At 39.7% G+C, this 16,766-nt stretch overlaps 7 protein-coding genes across 7 annotated transcripts; 4 read left to right on the top strand and 3 right to left on the bottom strand.

Annotated features, from left to right (window-relative positions):
• Window positions 1-164: 164 nt before the first annotated feature.
• On the bottom strand, window positions 165-5,231 carry BATDEDRAFT_12136 (5-oxoprolinase; the record flags this gene model as incomplete). Its single annotated transcript, XM_006679312.1, has 15 exons — window positions 165-404; window positions 476-624; window positions 714-1,254; window positions 1,334-1,374; window positions 1,470-1,529; window positions 1,596-1,872; window positions 1,950-3,017; window positions 3,094-3,478; window positions 3,551-3,710; window positions 3,797-4,174; window positions 4,262-4,354; window positions 4,441-4,559; window positions 4,625-4,779; window positions 4,849-4,886; window positions 4,964-5,231. 15 exons carry the CDS (start codon window positions 5,229-5,231, stop codon window positions 165-167), a joined length of 3,972 nt encoding a protein of 1,323 aa, XP_006679375.1.
• Window positions 5,232-5,354: 123 nt separating this feature from the next.
• Window positions 5,355-5,960, top strand: BATDEDRAFT_25441 (uncharacterized protein; the record flags this gene model as incomplete). Its single annotated transcript, XM_006679390.1, has 4 exons — window positions 5,355-5,499; window positions 5,559-5,649; window positions 5,725-5,846; window positions 5,911-5,960. 4 exons carry the CDS (start codon window positions 5,355-5,357, stop codon window positions 5,958-5,960), a joined length of 408 nt encoding a protein of 135 aa, XP_006679453.1.
• Window positions 5,961-5,990: 30 nt separating this feature from the next.
• On the bottom strand, window positions 5,991-6,775 carry BATDEDRAFT_89414 (uncharacterized protein; the record flags this gene model as incomplete). Its single annotated transcript, XM_006679589.1, has 2 exons — window positions 5,991-6,127; window positions 6,187-6,775. The coding sequence occupies 2 exons, from the start codon at window positions 6,773-6,775 to the stop codon at window positions 5,991-5,993; spliced, it is 726 nt and encodes a 241-aa protein (XP_006679652.1).
• A 1,960-nt stretch (window positions 6,776-8,735) lies between these two features.
• Window positions 8,736-9,768, top strand: BATDEDRAFT_12133 (DNA-directed RNA polymerase III subunit C34; the record flags this gene model as incomplete). Its single annotated transcript, XM_006679310.1, has 5 exons — window positions 8,736-8,823; window positions 8,897-9,009; window positions 9,124-9,267; window positions 9,334-9,526; window positions 9,605-9,768. The coding sequence occupies 5 exons, from the start codon at window positions 8,736-8,738 to the stop codon at window positions 9,766-9,768; spliced, it is 702 nt and encodes a 233-aa protein (XP_006679373.1).
• Window positions 9,769-9,889: 121 nt separating this feature from the next.
• BATDEDRAFT_35245 (uncharacterized protein) lies at window positions 9,890-11,854 on the bottom strand (the record flags this gene model as incomplete). Its single annotated transcript, XM_006679489.1, has 3 exons — window positions 9,890-10,703; window positions 10,788-11,345; window positions 11,410-11,854. The coding sequence occupies 3 exons, from the start codon at window positions 11,852-11,854 to the stop codon at window positions 9,937-9,939; spliced, it is 1,770 nt and encodes a 589-aa protein (XP_006679552.1). The 3' UTR covers window positions 9,890-9,936.
• Window positions 11,855-12,041: 187 nt separating this feature from the next.
• Window positions 12,042-14,295, top strand: BATDEDRAFT_25437 (uncharacterized protein; the record flags this gene model as incomplete). Its single annotated transcript, XM_006679389.1, has 3 exons — window positions 12,042-12,710; window positions 12,833-13,312; window positions 13,984-14,295. 3 exons carry the CDS (start codon window positions 12,042-12,044, stop codon window positions 14,293-14,295), a joined length of 1,461 nt encoding a protein of 486 aa, XP_006679452.1.
• Window positions 14,296-15,402: 1,107 nt separating this feature from the next.
• On the top strand, window positions 15,403-16,645 carry BATDEDRAFT_3794 (uncharacterized protein; the record flags this gene model as incomplete). Its single annotated transcript, XM_006679267.1, has 5 exons — window positions 15,403-15,546; window positions 15,615-15,744; window positions 15,838-16,281; window positions 16,337-16,539; window positions 16,625-16,645. Coding segments are annotated over 5 exons (942 nt in total), but the record flags the coding sequence as incomplete, so codon positions are not given.
• Window positions 16,646-16,766: the final 121 nt, after the last annotated feature.

Genomic DNA, 16,766 nt, shown 5'->3' with positions numbered 1-16,766 from the left:
CACGCTTGATTGGTGTTTCAACTTCATTATGTCCCAGACTGGATCGCTTGCGTTTAGATCGTTGAGACTCGGAAACTGCTTTACTCGATTCTTCAAAAGTACCCCAGCCTATATACAAATCATTAGCCCAGTCAAAATAAACATGATTTAAACAAGATATTCTATTACTTGCCTCCACCGCCAGGAGTGGAAATACGAATTCGATCGCCGCGCTTTACTATGGTCGAGTTTTTCCCGCCAAAGTTAAGATGACGGTACTCCCGAGATCCATCACTCAAGGTTTTTCCAGCGCGTAAAAGTATATTTATGGCAGCTTGACCATCCTCGCCCCCATTTAAACCGTATGGGCGAAACACTCTACGCTCGGAAAGTATTGACACCTGCAGTGTTTCCAAAAATTCAATCTAACCACAGCATACACATGGTTAGTCCAGAGTAGATTACCAACAAGACTACCACGACAGTAGAAATATACCTCACGAATGATACCATCTCCGCCATGATAAAGTCCGTTGCCTCCAGATCCACTACGAAGTCCAAATTGATGCAAAATTACAGGGTATCTGCGCTCCATAATTTCGGGATCGGTAATGCGAGTATTAGTCATGTGAGTATGAACACCACCTGCAAGTATTGATTTAAAATAAAACATTAATGCGTATAGACTTTGTGACAATACTATAAAGTATACAAAAAATGGTTTGACAACATACTTCGTCCATTCCAAGTAGGTCCTGCACCTGCACCGCCAGCAATCGTTTCGTAGTACCCAAACCCATCTTCAACTTTACCCTTTTCACTTTTTCCACCCATTCCAAAAGTAAAGTTGTTGCAGCATCCCTGTGAAGCGGCACACGCTTGAAACGCCTTGAGAATCACATCGCATAATCGCTGGGAAGTGAGCACGTTGCCGCCCACCACTGCTGCACTTTCAAATGGGTTCAGCATGCATCCTTCTGGAATGACAACATTCACAGGTGCAAGCGCGCCTTGGTTCAGCGGCATATCGATATTAATCAGACATCGAAGACAGTAGATGATGGCACTGTAAGTAACAGATCGTGGAGCATTGATATTTCCATATACCTCAACACCCGTGCCATTGAAATCAAATACAGCAGATCCACTTTGTGAGTCAATAGTAATTTTCAAATGAATAGGAGATCCATTGTCCATATAATCGACTGCTTCAAGCACATTGCCATACTGCTTGGCTGTAGTACGAAAAAGATTACGCACAGCAAGCTCGGCATTCTAATCATTCCCAAAAATGTTGAATGTAATTTAATAAGTTATCAGGGTAGACTGCATGCAAGCAAATACCATAAATTACCTCTCTGATAAAACCCATATATGCTTGAACAATATGAATTCCTGTAGTTTCAGATAAAAATTCCAAAAAAGACGAGTCAGTTGGTTTATGGAAATGCGCCTATACAATGCAAATAGGCAAGTGTATACGTTCGTACCATATTCCTTGATTAGGCTTGAAACAAGAGTGATGCCTTTGTGATTGGCAGCAACTTGGGCTGTGTTTAAAAATAAATATGTTATTTGAAGGCATTCACCCAAATATCCCGCCTTCAAATAAGTACCTTTCAAGTCTGAGATATTATCACGGAGAGCACGTGTACCACTGCATCCCTCGAATTGAGCAGGATCCTCAAGAAGGATTTTGGTAATGCCTGCCTCGTCAAAATGACCATTTTGAACAAGCTTGAAGCTTTTGATGGCGGCACCTTCCTGATACAACTCGCATGAGTTTGGAGGCATGGATCCAGGCTGAATGCCACCAATGTCAGCATGATGACCACGACTAGCAACAAACAACGCAATTTTTTCTTTTTCAAACACAGGAGTAATTACAGTAATCTATCATAAAGTTTAAAAATATCAAATATTGTTTAAAAACGGTTGATACTCGAACTCTATATCATCAAAATACGTACATCTGGAAGATGAGATCCACCAGAAGTTGGATGGTTGGTCACCAAGACATCACCGTCATTTATCTGCCCCTTAAGATGTGTCATTTGCCATCGAACAGCCTCCTGCATCGATCCTAAATGAACAGGAATGTGGGGTGCATTTGCTACAAGACCACCATCAGGTCCAAACAGCGCACATGAGAAATCCAATCGCTCTTTAATATTTGTTGAAATGGAGGTTTTTTGGAGCGTGCGACCCATTTGTTCGGCAATACTCATAAAACGATGTCCAAACACACTTAACAAAATGGGATCGCAAACAATCGGCACAATAGTATCGCCCACGGTCGCATCGTCATTAGATTTCATTACAGGTGCCTCTTCAATAAATCCAACAACATGCTCTGAAGTCACAACGGCTTTGCAATGAGGTTCAACGGCAATTGTAGCAGTGGCATCGATTATCAATGCTGGCCCAGTCACTTCATCGCCCTTTGATAAATGTGAAAGTTGGAATATTGGCGTTTTAACGCGTCCAAGACCTTCCCAGAATGACATGGTCGATGTTGCCTTTTCAACATTGGCAGGATTTCGTTCAAGCGTCTTTATCTCACGATGAACAAGTGTGTGGTTGACAGAAGATCCAGTGGCAGCACTCTTGCCAACACCACGCACACGAATATCGTCTACTTGAATATGTCGATCAGGTAAAGTGAATCCAAACTCCTGCATATACTGTGACACAAAAGTGTCACTAAAACTCCAGTCATCCTGTGCAGATGGCTTGGGAGTCATGATGGCATTGTCTGTTCCTTGATAACGAAGGTTGAGATAGATTTGTATCTGAATATGCGAGTCTTCAAACCCTTGATCCTTTAACGTTTGAGTACACGCTGACGCAAGAAAAGAAGCGCGCTTTTTGATATGATCAAGAGTCTCATTAGACAGATCTATTGCGCTTGGCTCTTGAACTTCATGAACAACATCGGCCAATGACAATCCATATGCAGACAAAATGGACGAGTGGCGATGAATCAAAACCATCTTGATTCCAAGAGATCTTGCAATTGCAAAAGCATGTTGACCTCCCTTTTATATAAACACTTGTATAAGCATTTTACAATGGCAATTTACAATAAAATAATAGAAATGGTCATGCACTTACAGCTCCGCCAAAGCAAGCCAAAATATGGTTGGAAGCATTGTATCCTTTTCCCTCGGTCAATGCACGAATAGGACGACACATGCTCTCATTGGCAACCTTGATAAATCCAAATGCAATCTCGTCTAAAGACATGGGAACGAATGACTTTGCAGAGCGACCATCACTGATGTGTGTTTTTTTGAGAAACGCATTAATGGTTTTTGAAAGTTGAGTAAATGCCTTTTCGGTCGCTGCTGTATCCAGTGGTTCCTTTTCAGATTTTCCAAATATTTTTGGGAAAAACTCTGGTTCCAAACGACCAAGTATAAGATTGGCATCAGTGATGGTTAATGGACCGTTTTTGCGATAGCACGTTGGACCTGGATCGGCACTTGCACTTTCTGGGCTATTGTCAAAAATCCATGTCATTGAATAATATGATAAAGTATGAATATTAATTCAAAATTAAGCTACTTACCCAACAACAAACATGCCATTTCGGAAAAATAGCTGCGAACCACCTCCAGCTGCAACAGTGTTGATATCAAGCTGTGGTGCCTGAATTGTAACGCCAGCAGTAGTAGATTCATAAACGTGCTCGTATCTACCAGCATACCGCGATACATCTGTGCTTGTTCCTAATATTTTAATGTGTTATTTTACAGTATTGTCGTATAGACCTAAGATTTAATAAAACAAAAACCACTATAGTATTGAATCATACCTCCCATATCAAACCCAATCACCGCTTTACTGTTCTGATCGTCCCAGCTAGTCATTGCATAGCCAACGACACCACCAGCTGGACCACTTAGAATTGCTCTAAAACCATTAAAATCATTGACATGTACTAGACCACCATCGCTTTGCATAAACTCGACACGTACTGAAGATGCTGATCGATCAGTGGTGGGGAGAATGCCACTATCGAAACCAGAAAAGAAGCTAGCAATATACTTCTTGATACAAGGAGTAAGATATGCATCAGCAGAGGCTGATGTACCACGAGGAACAATTTTGATCATAGGCATTGTTGCAGAAGAAATAGTGACACTTTTGAATCCAAGTGATTGACACAACTCGCCAAGTTGTTTTTCGTGATCTACAATAACAACTTGACGATTAGATAGAAATTGATGAAGAGCATAATGCTCAAGTGGAAACACAAAATTCAAGTTTTAAATCATACTTGGATAGGTAAACGAGTGCATCAGGCAGATGGCAACACTTGTAATTCCGTCATCAAGAATAGCTTGCAATTCAGATTTGATACTCTGCATATCTATAGAGATTCAAAACGCATTCAAGGATATGCTAAGCTGTACATTTTTAAAAATAAAAATGGTATGCTATTTAAAATATATATACCTGGCTTTTTTAGAATGTGGACCCATTCCCCAGTAACACCTTTCACATAAGATGCGTCATTTGGAGGTATGCTTACATTCATTCCAGATTTAACAGAAGAGTATCCGACAAGAGTAACCCTACAAAAAACACCAATATAAGCAATCCACATCAATAGATGAAATTAGCATATCGTCAGATTTACCTCTCGTCAACCTCAACAACACGTTCGTGCAAAACATTAGGGGCGTTGATGGACAAATCAAAGATGTTGGGACGACTCTGGTTGCCAATGTGAAGTAGATCTTTAAACCCTTTTGTGATCAAAAGAGCAGTTCTTTCTCCTTTTCGCTCAAGCAACTATTCCAATAAAATACCCTGACCAGCGTTAGTAAAAGACTTTGAAAGCCAAAGCGGAGTTGAACCTACAGCGTTTGTTGCAACAGTAGTTCCCATACGAATAAGTTCTGAATAAAGTAATTAGTTATGACGGATATGGTTTCAAGCAACGCCTGATGCAAGTATAAGATTTCGCAATATTTACCAAGTTTCGAGGTGTCGACGAGAGTGCCACGAGGATGTGGGTTTCCAGTAGCCAGTTCTAAAATACGACGAATTCCCTCTCTAGGAGCATCATCATAGTTTGTAGGATCTACAGAAAGAAGTTTAACAACGATCTGCCTAAATCCAGGAGCAGGATTGCAGTCGGGTGAGTCCGGATGAATAGTATGCGGAACAAATGCAATGCAGTCGGTAAAAGTTCCTCCTCTATCGACACACACACGTATTCCAGGAGTTTTATTGATAGCCATAAAATAACTTGCGAGTTGGATGGATTCGAGCTTAGTAAACGCTCGAAATTACTTTTAAAGCAACTATTCCACGTGACTGAATTGATTTTAATGATTTTGGTTTCCAGCTCAAACTCACTGCAAATGTTTGCTTCTACGCTTTTGCCTGCTGGAAATCTGCCAAAAATCATTGCGTTTGTTGGAATTCTTGCTGTTTACAATGGCTTGCAATGCTTTGTTCCGTCCATGAGAATGACTCCTCGAATTTACTCCAAACAGCCTGCTCAAGGTATTCTTATGTATTCTGTAATACCAAGTTAAACATTAACTAATGATTCAATTGATTAGTAACACCATTGATGAGTCGCATGATGGGAACTTGGACAATCACATCCGCTATAGTTCGTCTTTATACTGCGTATAATATGAATGATCGATCGTGAGTGTTTTCTATTCAATCGTTTTGAATACTATAGATCTACTTATTCTGACTATTATCGTTGTAAATCAATAGTGCATACCATATGTGTATGTGGACTTATGTCATTGCGTTGTCTAGCTTTTCTTTGGAAGTATTTGTTTATCGTACTGCACCATTGTCATCGCCAGGTGTTTTTCCAGCAATGATCATTTCATGTAAGCTCTTCAAGTGTATACCATTCATTTGATCTCATGTATTAACTTTCCGTCAAAATATTAGCTGGACTTTTGGTTTCCATGTTTTCATACTATTCATTTTATATTTTGTGAGTGTGATGTTGAATAAAACCAGTTTAAAGTTTATTTTGAAAATAGATAGTCGTACAGATAAGAATCGACAAACTCGCCATCTTTTTCAAGAATATATCCAGATCGTTTACTGTGAGGCTTGAGATAAATCTGGTTGGCTAGTCCGCTTGCATGGGTGTTCTGCATGGCTAATAAAGTATAAATGTTAGTTTTACATGCCAACAGCTCTACCCAACACAAACCATACCATTCAATATTGGAACGATCCTAGCCGAAGACGACAGATCCAATCGTTTGAACACATTGATCTTGTTGCCAATTCTTGCAGCATTCTGAATGGCAACCAGCTTGCCACCTTTAAGGATAGTCACAGTTTTGGCTTTGCGAGTAGCAAAGTAGTGCACCAAACCAGGAAACACTAGCGATGACAGACCACAGATCCCACTAGCGGCCACTCGTTTCAAGGTGGATGATCTCTCATGCGTTTCAACACCTTGCTCATCAGTCTCTGTGTCGGTCATATATGTCCATGCCAGCTCAGCAATATTAAGCCACATGAACATTTGGATGCCTGCTGCAAGATATGCAAATCGAAGCAGTTTGTTATTGTTGCTGCGATAAATGAGAATATCTGACTCGAACGAGGGTGGAGACCAGATGGGTTTGACATGAGTTGTACCAGGAGTGGATCGTTTTAATGGTCTTGAATTGATGTTGTATGTGGGTGTTCTCTTGGTGGGTTTAATAGAGTTGGTGCTATTCCGTCTGATAGCAAACAATGTATTTTTAATGATGGCAGATGGACATTGTTGAGCATATTTTGTCCATCCAGTCATCGCATACATTGATGCATGCAATTTTATACAGTTGAATCGGTTTCTATTTGAATTCTTTATTCAGTTGTATTTGTGTGAAATAGAATATCAAGTTTCGTGAAATAACAGTCAGTTTACTGTACAACATTGTAAACTGTTATTCTTGTAGCGTTGCATTCTTGAAATGTGCAATTGTTTTAAACTAGAACGTGTCTGCAGAATATAAGAGTTTGAGAATAGTCGAATGCAATATCTGAATTAAAATGAATTTGGTGATTGTACAATGTATGGCTATACCAAATATGAACAGCATTGGTTTAAAACTACAGTTTGATTGTGTGCATCATATGATGGACATTGTGTTTATTGAATTTAAATGTTGATTAAACAGCCAATCTGTAGTAGAAAAATGCATCGAATATTTAGCCATTGTTGAATCTCGAGGCAGTCAATGCAAGTGTTTCATTTTATGTGAATACGACTGTACATATTATCATTTTTAAAACTCATTAGTCAGTGGTTTGTTGAACTTTAAAAAGATTAGAATAATGAGTGTTGGACATTTTAAAAGGTCAAGATTAAACCTGCAGCTTATAAATACAACAGCAAAACTACAGCAATATAACGATTATATTACATGTAATGGTTTGAAAGATAACATCTTCAGTAGTATAGTGGCTAGTATCTCCGCCTGTCACGCGGAAGACCGGGGTTCGATTCCCCGCTGAAGAGTTTTTTGCATTTTGATTCAATCAGTTCATTTAACTGTGCTTGTATGATTGGTTTGGATTGGGATCTTGTAGTCACAACAGCACAAAGGTGTCAAAATACATAATAAATGGCCAATTTTACTGAGCAGTATTGTTTTTTTGTGCTCATTCTTGTATAGCTGAATGAATACTTACATTCCTGTTCCAGTGCATCTCATTTGTTCAATCTCCAACTCTCCCTTCATATAAATTAAATATTAAGTGATTGATATGAAAGCACCTGTTGCATTCCCGAGATTGTTTTCTTGAACTAGAGTGTGAACGTGTCTGGGTTTCTAGGATGCAACAGAGCAATGACAGCAAGATAAATACAAGTGTTTTATTTTGCGTGAGTACGGTGGTGACTGCCAGCGGCATATCCATTGTTTCTGCCAGGATATTTGTTTGATCAAACTATTCAGTGGATTCTGATCATGTCACTATAGACCAGTTGTTTTTGTATTGCTTTGAAATGATAGTATCAAACAAGCAGTTGCAGTATTTCAACAACATGATTTTTCTAATATTGTACAATCGGTTTAGGTTAGCGTACAAACTATACAAGTCAAGCAGTGAAACTCGCGTCAGACTAAAACCGAACGAGTGACGTCCTGTAATTGAGTCGAGAAGCAGCAAACACAATCCAGCAATCTTTGTAAAAGAACATCAAGAGTTTAGCCCAAAAGTGGTTGAGTGAATTTCACGTGAGTACTTTACAAACACATGATATACAACTGGAGATAATGATGGACAATTTTTTATTCTCTTCACTCTGATCCCCATTGTCGCTGGCTGTAACATATCTAAACATTCATCAAGCATTGGCAGTTGGAATTTACAGAAATGTCAGATCCATTAACACATAAAGAGCAGCAGCTGTTAGTTGCATTGAGAAGAAACCCAAAAGGATCTGACCAAAACACTCTTTTAACTGCTCTTCCAACTTGGTCGGAAAATGACATTGCGCTTGCATTGAATTCACTTAGTGCAAAGGTCTGCATTCTACTCTGTTGACTGAACTACTATTCCACCCAGCATATTTAATTCACAGACATCACAATTTTACAGTGAATTGAAATATTTTTTGAATATGCAGCAACATGTAGATTTCTTGCAAGGACCAGGTCAAACACTCTTATTTAGAGCCAGAGATGATGAAGAAATATCAAAGTATGTATTATTTTAGTTTCAATGATTGTATTTGTTTGAAAGGACCGTTATAAACCTACTGAATGTCAATTTTTGAACTATTTAGAACTGGATCTATGAGTGACAATGAGCGTATCGTATACCAATTTATTAAAGCGTCGGGGAATAAAGGTACCAATAGTTTACCCATACAACAATGTATATCAATTTTATATTTATACAGTGTTTCCATGTATGAGTTTAGGAACATGGATCAAGGATATTAAAGTCAAATCAGGATTACATGCACAGATTGTCACTCAAATGATCAAGAATCTTGAAAAAAAAGTCTTGATAAAGGCAGTTAAATCTGTCAAGGTAGCGTTTACTTTTGCATGGATCTAAAGTTGAGGTTTAAATATGCATGCGATTTACTTGAACAACACTTGCTAAATTGCATTTTTGAATTTTCAAAACTATTCATGTTAATAGACACCTACGAAAAAAGTATATATGTTGTCAGAACTTGATCCATCAGTAGAATTAACAGGTGGTGCATGGTATACAGATCAAGAGCTTGATGTAGAATTTATTGATCAACTAGCTCACCAGATCTACAAATACATTTGTTCAAAGGTGAGTTAAAGCTAATTGAATACTAATGCATGATTGGTTTATATGAATAATCTAATGCTTTTAAAGAGTTTTCCGCCAAATACGAATTCTATTTTTCCATCCTCGCATCCATACCCGACATGTAACGACCTACACAAATGGATTTCTAAAAGCGGGATTACAACCGTACAGCTTTCACATACCGATGTTCAATCTCTCATTGATCGACTTATATTTGATGGCAAGGTTGAGCAAATTCAGTCTATCCACACTGGCAGCAGTATGGGTCGTCTTGAGATGTTTTCTAACCCTACTGATAGATTAGATAGCGGGGACGAAGATGAGTGGAATGGAGGAGATGAGGATATTTGGGCGTATCGAGCCACTCGAAGTAGTGTGTTGAATGGATCGGTTTGGACGGACGTTCCGTGTGGACGGTGTCCGGTGTTTTCGTTTTGCGAAGAGGGCGGTCCTGTAAGTCCCAGCGGATGCGTTTATTTTAAAAAATGGTTGAGTTTTTAAATTAAAAAAGCATAATATTCTATGTATTTATCTTGAATTGACTATTTTTCTTCAGAATAACAATGCTTAAATACTCTACACATTCTCACTAAAAATTGATTACTTTTTCAACTAGTATTTTCAAATCTTGTGGAATTGTTCAAATTCATTCTCACTATATCAAAGGGTTTAAGCTGGTTTAGACGAACGAGTAGTCATGGTGGATTTTGTAGCAAGGGCAGAAGTCTTTTTAGATTTAATCGTAGATCGAGTGCCATGAACACGAGTATCCAAGGCATCATTAGCCTTTTCTCTAGCAGCGTTTCCTTTTGCCTTTAGTTTCTCCATAGCCAACAGTCTGCGTTTTTCCAAGGACGACACTGCAGGTGTAGCGTTTTCTTTTCCTACACCCACTGCATCCATTGCAGTGTCTTCAACAAGCAGAATGGATTGCACGGTAGACGAGTCGACAGGATTCCCAGGATCTTTGGCTCTAGCCTGAACAAATAGCATACGATAGGCTTTTCTCAGTGTATCAACTTCTTTTGCGTCCATACGTGCATTCAGTCGTTTCACCCATTGCTCGGGTGTTAAATCATAGATGAATTTCCAAGGTGGAGGAATAAATTTGCCTACCGAGGCCAAGCGAGTATCACCATCTTTTCCAAGTAACTCTGGCAATGTCGCACCATTTTTGGATTTGGTTGATAGCCACTGATCAAGTTTAGATACAGACCAAGCCATCGGAGTGAGTTTGGATTTAGCAGATGGTGGTGGAACAAGTGCCGACTTTTTGGGTTTCAAGTGAGATCCCTGAGTGCTTTCATTCGAGTCAGTGGTGAGAGTTGAAGCATATCTGAATGTATTAAGCGAGTGGGATATATCAGCAATTGTTGGTGCAACACATGCAATCATGATAGTTTTTGTTGGCTGTGTATGTGACAAGTCCAATGAGTCTACCATGATGGTATCAAAGTGTGCAAAAGCAAGTTATAATCCAGTTGATTGAGCCGATTTAAAATACAAATTGAAACACATACCTTTCAACAACAAAGTAAGTTTAGAATTACGAAAAGGAATGTATGCAGCGGAATCACCACTACTGCGTTTCCTTAGACACTCTTTCAAAGCCATAAGCGAAGTATTAATCAATGCGGATTCTTTAATGCGATCGACAGAATGGTGGTTTGTATCAGCAGCGCGTTCACTGCCAGCCAGATCCACAAGCTTAATACCAGAAGACACTCCCGAAACACGATCTACGAGACGAATATGGCAAACCAAGTGACTGCGACTAGATGAGTCGTTTTTGAATGTAGCAGAAGAGGATCTGGCATTGAATCCGGCAGTGATAGCAAGCTGAGCCTCTGTAGAGTTAATGACGGACACTTCAGATGCACCAGAAACAACGACAGACCCTTTAGCATTAGCCAAGACACGTACCAAAGAGGGAGAAGTGTCTGATGGGTCGTAGAGCAGGTCAGAGACAGCATCACCCAAGATTTCAAGCATGCAGATGGAGATGGAGTGAGTATTGAAGGGCAGATCTTGAGTGATGCGATCAGCCAAATAGGACATTGTGTAAGTCTTTCCAGAGCCTAGCATATTAACACGAACGAGGTGAATAGACTGACAGACGATTAGCAATTCAACAAGACTTACCAGTCTGTCCATAAGCAAATACAGTTACCAAACCACCCAACTGGTCTCTTAGTATAAAATCCATCACACCATCGACTGCATCTTTATAGACACAGTCATTATGGGTGGTAGGGCCGTGGTTTCCATCAAATGAGAAGGAGTGAATATCTAAAGAGGGGTCAGTGACAATACGAAAGAAAGGATAGTAGAGCACAGTCTCAGTAGGACTGCAGTGGATTGCAGTGACTAGATGGGGTTGTTGTTGTTCTAGTGACGAGAGAGGTCTGACTCGAAGATGGACTGCACATTGACGCTTGTCCGATTCATGGAATATATTCCTTGTGGATGGACTGCTGCGACTGAGTCCTAGCTGGTGCTGTTGAATGGTTCTGTTTAGCGCAACAGAATATCTCGAGTATTGCTCTATAGATTTGCCATGCTCGCTCATATCCTTATCGCCAAACATCTTTTACAGCAAGACCCATAAGAGCATCCTTGCTTATAACCTTTCTTTTCGGCCGAGTAATAGATGATCGTTTCCACATTCCATCTTCATCCATCTTATTCCATCTTCATCCATCTTATTCCATTTGATTCTCATCATTTATTAATACTTTTTATCTTGTCGTGTCGGTCGTTCTATTGCCAACTTGATGAATTCACTTGAACATGCCACAAACTGGTCGGGCACTCTTAGTATGCTCGTTGGTTCTACTCTCTCTGGAGACCGCATTCAACTTCCTCCTTCTATTCTAAGCGCTCTATACTCTTATTCTGATGTTTCACTTTCTCCGCTTACTTTTATGATCCAATTTGTTTCTGATACTGCTACAAACACTACTCATGGCTGCGTTCGTGAATTCACTGCTCCTGAAGGATCCGTCATTGTCAGTCCATTCCTAGCTAAACAACTCTTAAAATCAGCATCCGCTGATTCTCCTACTGACCATCTTCTTAATCTTACTCTAGTCTCTCTCCCAAAATGCCATTTTGCCCATTTGGCTCCGCTGGATGACACCTACCTCCAGATCCCTGACATAAAGTATATCCTTGAATCCCATCTAAGACAAAATCATTCGACTTTAACCTGTGGCGAAACACTATCCATCACTCAGCATTCTCCACTGCGACTGTTCCAGTTTCTCATTGTCGAGTTGAAACCGGCCAGCGCGTGTCTGTGCATTGATACGGATATGGAAGTAAACATTCATCCTGTCGATCCCATACTTGCTGAAAAGGCGGTCAAAAACAAAATATTGGGTCAAGTCGCTGAGCCTGATGATATCATAAACCTTGTCTGGCATATAGATGGCACTCACACTGTTCCAATCGACTCCATACAAGCGAATCTCAATCATCCAATCTACTTTCGTGCAAGTACCATTTAATTACACTGGTCTTCTATATGTTTATTTTAAACTCATCTTGGTAATATGATAATTAGGTGCATAAACCAAATGACATTTCCGGATTACGACTTATTGTGACGCCATCGCAAGGAGATGCCGACTGTTTTGTATCTTTGATATCTGAGCATCCTTCAATGCTGGATCACGATTTTTACAATGTAGATATGGGCGTGAGCAATATCTGGTTTAATCTCTCATCATCCTCGGTAGATGTTCCCTTTGTGTATATTGCTGTCGTGGCATGCACTCCATCCGCATTATTTTCCATCAAAATGAATGTAGAGTCATCTAAACCTATAGACGAATCAAGTGGGACTGCTGAAACAACGACGCCATCACTAGAAAAAAGTGACAATCTAGAAACTTGCACAAATTGCGGCTCTTCAGTTCCTTCACAAACTCTGCTAATGCATACTGCCTATTGTCAAAGAAATAATCAGCGCTGCACATTCTGCAACTTGGTCATGCGCAAATCCGATTTTGCCAACCATTGGCACTGTGACCTATGCAAAATGGTAAGTAATATTTAAAATATTCCATCTTGACCAGAATATACTAATTAAAATGCATTGATGGGTTTAGTTGTGTGATCCAGCAGCAAAAGAAAAACACAAAAATACCCATCATACAGCAATAGTGTGCGATTGTGGGCTTTCCCTTCATCTTCCATTAATAGCAAATCATAAGCAAACAGAGTGTCCCAATAGATTTATTGTTTGTAGATTCTGCCATTTGCGAGTCCGTGCAGGTAAACTATCACAAACTGCCCGCGATTTATACTTGGGCACTAGTTTAACTGAGCATGAAAGCGACTGTGGAGCACGTACAATAAAATGTATAAAATGCGATCGATCCGTGCAACTCAAGGACATACAGACTCACGCACAGTTTCACGAGTTTCAAAAAACTTTGATAAAACTTCCACCATTATGTACTAATCTAAACTGTGCCCGCTGGGTAGAGAATGCAGGTGAAAATGTAATGGAGATGTGTCGATCGTGTTTTGCACCGTTTTGGTCTTCATCGCATGATCCAGGATTCCAGAAACTGGCACAAAAGTTGATGAGTAAATATCATCAACAGTTGACTCACGGCTGTCAAAAAGCGGACTGCTATAATCAGGTATTGCATTCCTATATCCATTCATGTGAATTCAAATGTTCATATTGCTAACATATCTGAATAGTACTGTGCTACAAGTATGCATGAACAGTCGCATAAAGGTGCACTAGATGCAACAGAAGCCGCAGTGCAGTCTATGGAGCTATTTAAACGGTCATTCTTTCAAAAAAAAGGTGGATATAACCCATCCGTAACAACAGAACATTATCTATGTATATCGGATTCAGTTTCATCAAAACGACGGTATCAAGTAGAAACTATGAAACAGTTGATGAAATGCAGCAGTGGATGGGGAGTAAAAGCAATGGAAGCAAATGGCGATGATCTGGAGCAATCAATTAAATGGCTCGAATCCAATGCTCCCAAACCAGAATGAAGATTCAAATAAATAGATTTGAATGTATAATTCATTATAATCTAATGAGAAAACAGATTTCATGTTTCAGGAATGCGACAGTTGGTTACTTGTCATGTTTAGTTTAAATGAAAGAGTTTGAACAAGTGTTGAGGATTTACTAGAACTGGAATGCAAGCATTCGTTCAGTCTTTCATTTTACGTGAATGAATGTAAACTCGTTTAAATGCTCGAGTCGAGCGTAATTTTTACTTTTTACTTTAAAGTTACTTGAGCAACTATTGAATGCAAAGAGACTCGCTTTTTAATCCATTCTTATCCATTGATAATGGTCAGGAGGATGAACTACAGGATATACTGCTTCGAAAACCATCCACTGTTGTGCCAAAGCAATCTTCCACATCAGTATTTACTCCAAGTGACCGTTTTATTACTAGCATCACAGACTCTCGTAGACTCTTGTTTCAACTTCATGATAAAGCTACTGGACCTACTTCTGGAACTAAAGCTATACATAATAATACTGGCACCATCCAGCAGAATAATCCTATTATCACAGTAGATGATTTGACTGGAAATGAAACAATAGCTAATGAAGTCCATACTCCAAGAATCAATAATAATACTACTGGCCAGCAACAAAGAGCATATCGAACTCCTAATTCTGGATCCAACTCACAATCATATACAAAACATTTGCGGCTTCTCACTGCTGATGAAATGGCTAAGCAAACCTCTACCATTTACATGGATCATCTAAATCGTGCACTGGGAATATCTCCACCTTCCATACCATTACTACAGCATTCTGGGAACGTACATATTAGAAAAACACCCACTTCATCTGAATCTAATCATGCAACAAAAAATAGTTTAAAAGAAGACGACGTGCAGGACAATACTGATCACTCAATCGTTACTACACCTATATCTAAACGATCACGTACTTCAACTACTCTAACTCCGCGATCTGGCTCAATACTCAAATCGCATGATGGACTTGATTTGAATCCACATCTTCATACACCAATAAAACGATCACATTGGTCGTTTGCAAACTCATCGCCTAGAATAACAAGTCCGGGTATACTCTTGCCATGGGTATCTCCAACTAAAGCTAGTTTACAAAAACGACGTACCTTGCCGCTTAATCCTGAACGGGTTCTGGATGCACCGGAAGTACTGGATGATTATTATATTGATGTTTTGAGCTGGAGTCATCTAGGACCATTAATAATTGGGTTGAATGACATGTGCTATTTATGGAATCAGGTAGATTAGGTTTGAACTGCATTCAGTGTGCTTTTAGGGGTGAAACTAACTTTTCAAAATGACGTTAGACCGAGGAAGCAGTGGCCATGATTTACCAGGCTTGTTTTCCAGACTATATTTCATGCTGCTCGTTTTCACCACAAGGACATCAGGCAGTGGTTGGCACTTCATGTGGAAAGTTACTTTTATTCGACGTGCGTCGTGCAGATACGTTGACATCGCCGGCTTCTGGAGGAAGAGATTTAACTCGACTCAACCAGCTGGAATCGAATACATTGACCATTTCAATAGCAAACTCGACTCCGCTTCATCCACTGCAATCTCATTCTCATGCTCCAGGTATCAGCGCACTTCGATGGATTGATGCCAACACATATATTATTGGTGACACCCATGGTGACCTGCATGTTTGGGACATTCGGCATCAACGTACAACTCCTACAATCACTGCTTCTGGATTTCATCTTGATCGTGTAGTTGGTATTGCTACTCACTGGGATGAGCATACGATTGCTACAGGAGGAAATGGACATTTAGTTAATTTATGGGACATGAGACAGCTTGAACGGCCTAGTAGAGTATTAAAACATCATACATCGGCTGTTAGAGCTTTGCAGTTTTGTCCGTGGGAGCGGAATGTATTAGCTACAGGTGGTGGTTTACAAGATGGAAAGCTCTGTATTATAGATACCGATGATGGAACATGTACATCTACGATCGAGACTGATACTCAAGGTAGTGTCTAGTTGGTTTTAAACTACAATCTGCTTTACTAACTCTTTGGTTCTAGTTTGTCAAATAGTATGGTCCAAGCACTACCGCGAGCTTATATCATTGCATGATCTGGACAAAGATCAAATGGTATTGTGGCGATATCCTAGTATGGAGCAAGTAGGAATGCTGCCAGGACATACGGGTGCTCGGCCCTTGTATGTTGCACTAAGTCCTGATGGTCAAACTGTTGCTACTATGGCGGGTGATGAAACCATCAAGGTAAAGAGTCGTGTTTAGACTAGATTTTGAATTTAGAATAAGTATAGTCTAATACAGTTGTATATCTGCTATGATTTACGTTTAGTTTTGGAAATGTTTTCCGACAACCCTATCACAGCGACCACTAAAACCTTCTAGAACTGGGCTCGATGCCATGCAAGCAATGCAAACAATTCGATAGTATATTAGCACAATAAAACACTGCACCATTCACGATATACCCGAGT

Source organism: Batrachochytrium dendrobatidis, assembly GCF_000203795.2.
Source record: "Batrachochytrium dendrobatidis JAM81 unplaced genomic scaffold BATDEscaffold_7, whole genome shotgun sequence".
Taxonomy (NCBI): domain Eukaryota; kingdom Fungi; phylum Chytridiomycota; class Chytridiomycetes; order Rhizophydiales; genus Batrachochytrium; species Batrachochytrium dendrobatidis.
Note: the sequence above shows the minus strand (reverse complement) of the source record. Positions and strands in the feature narration are given on the sequence as shown.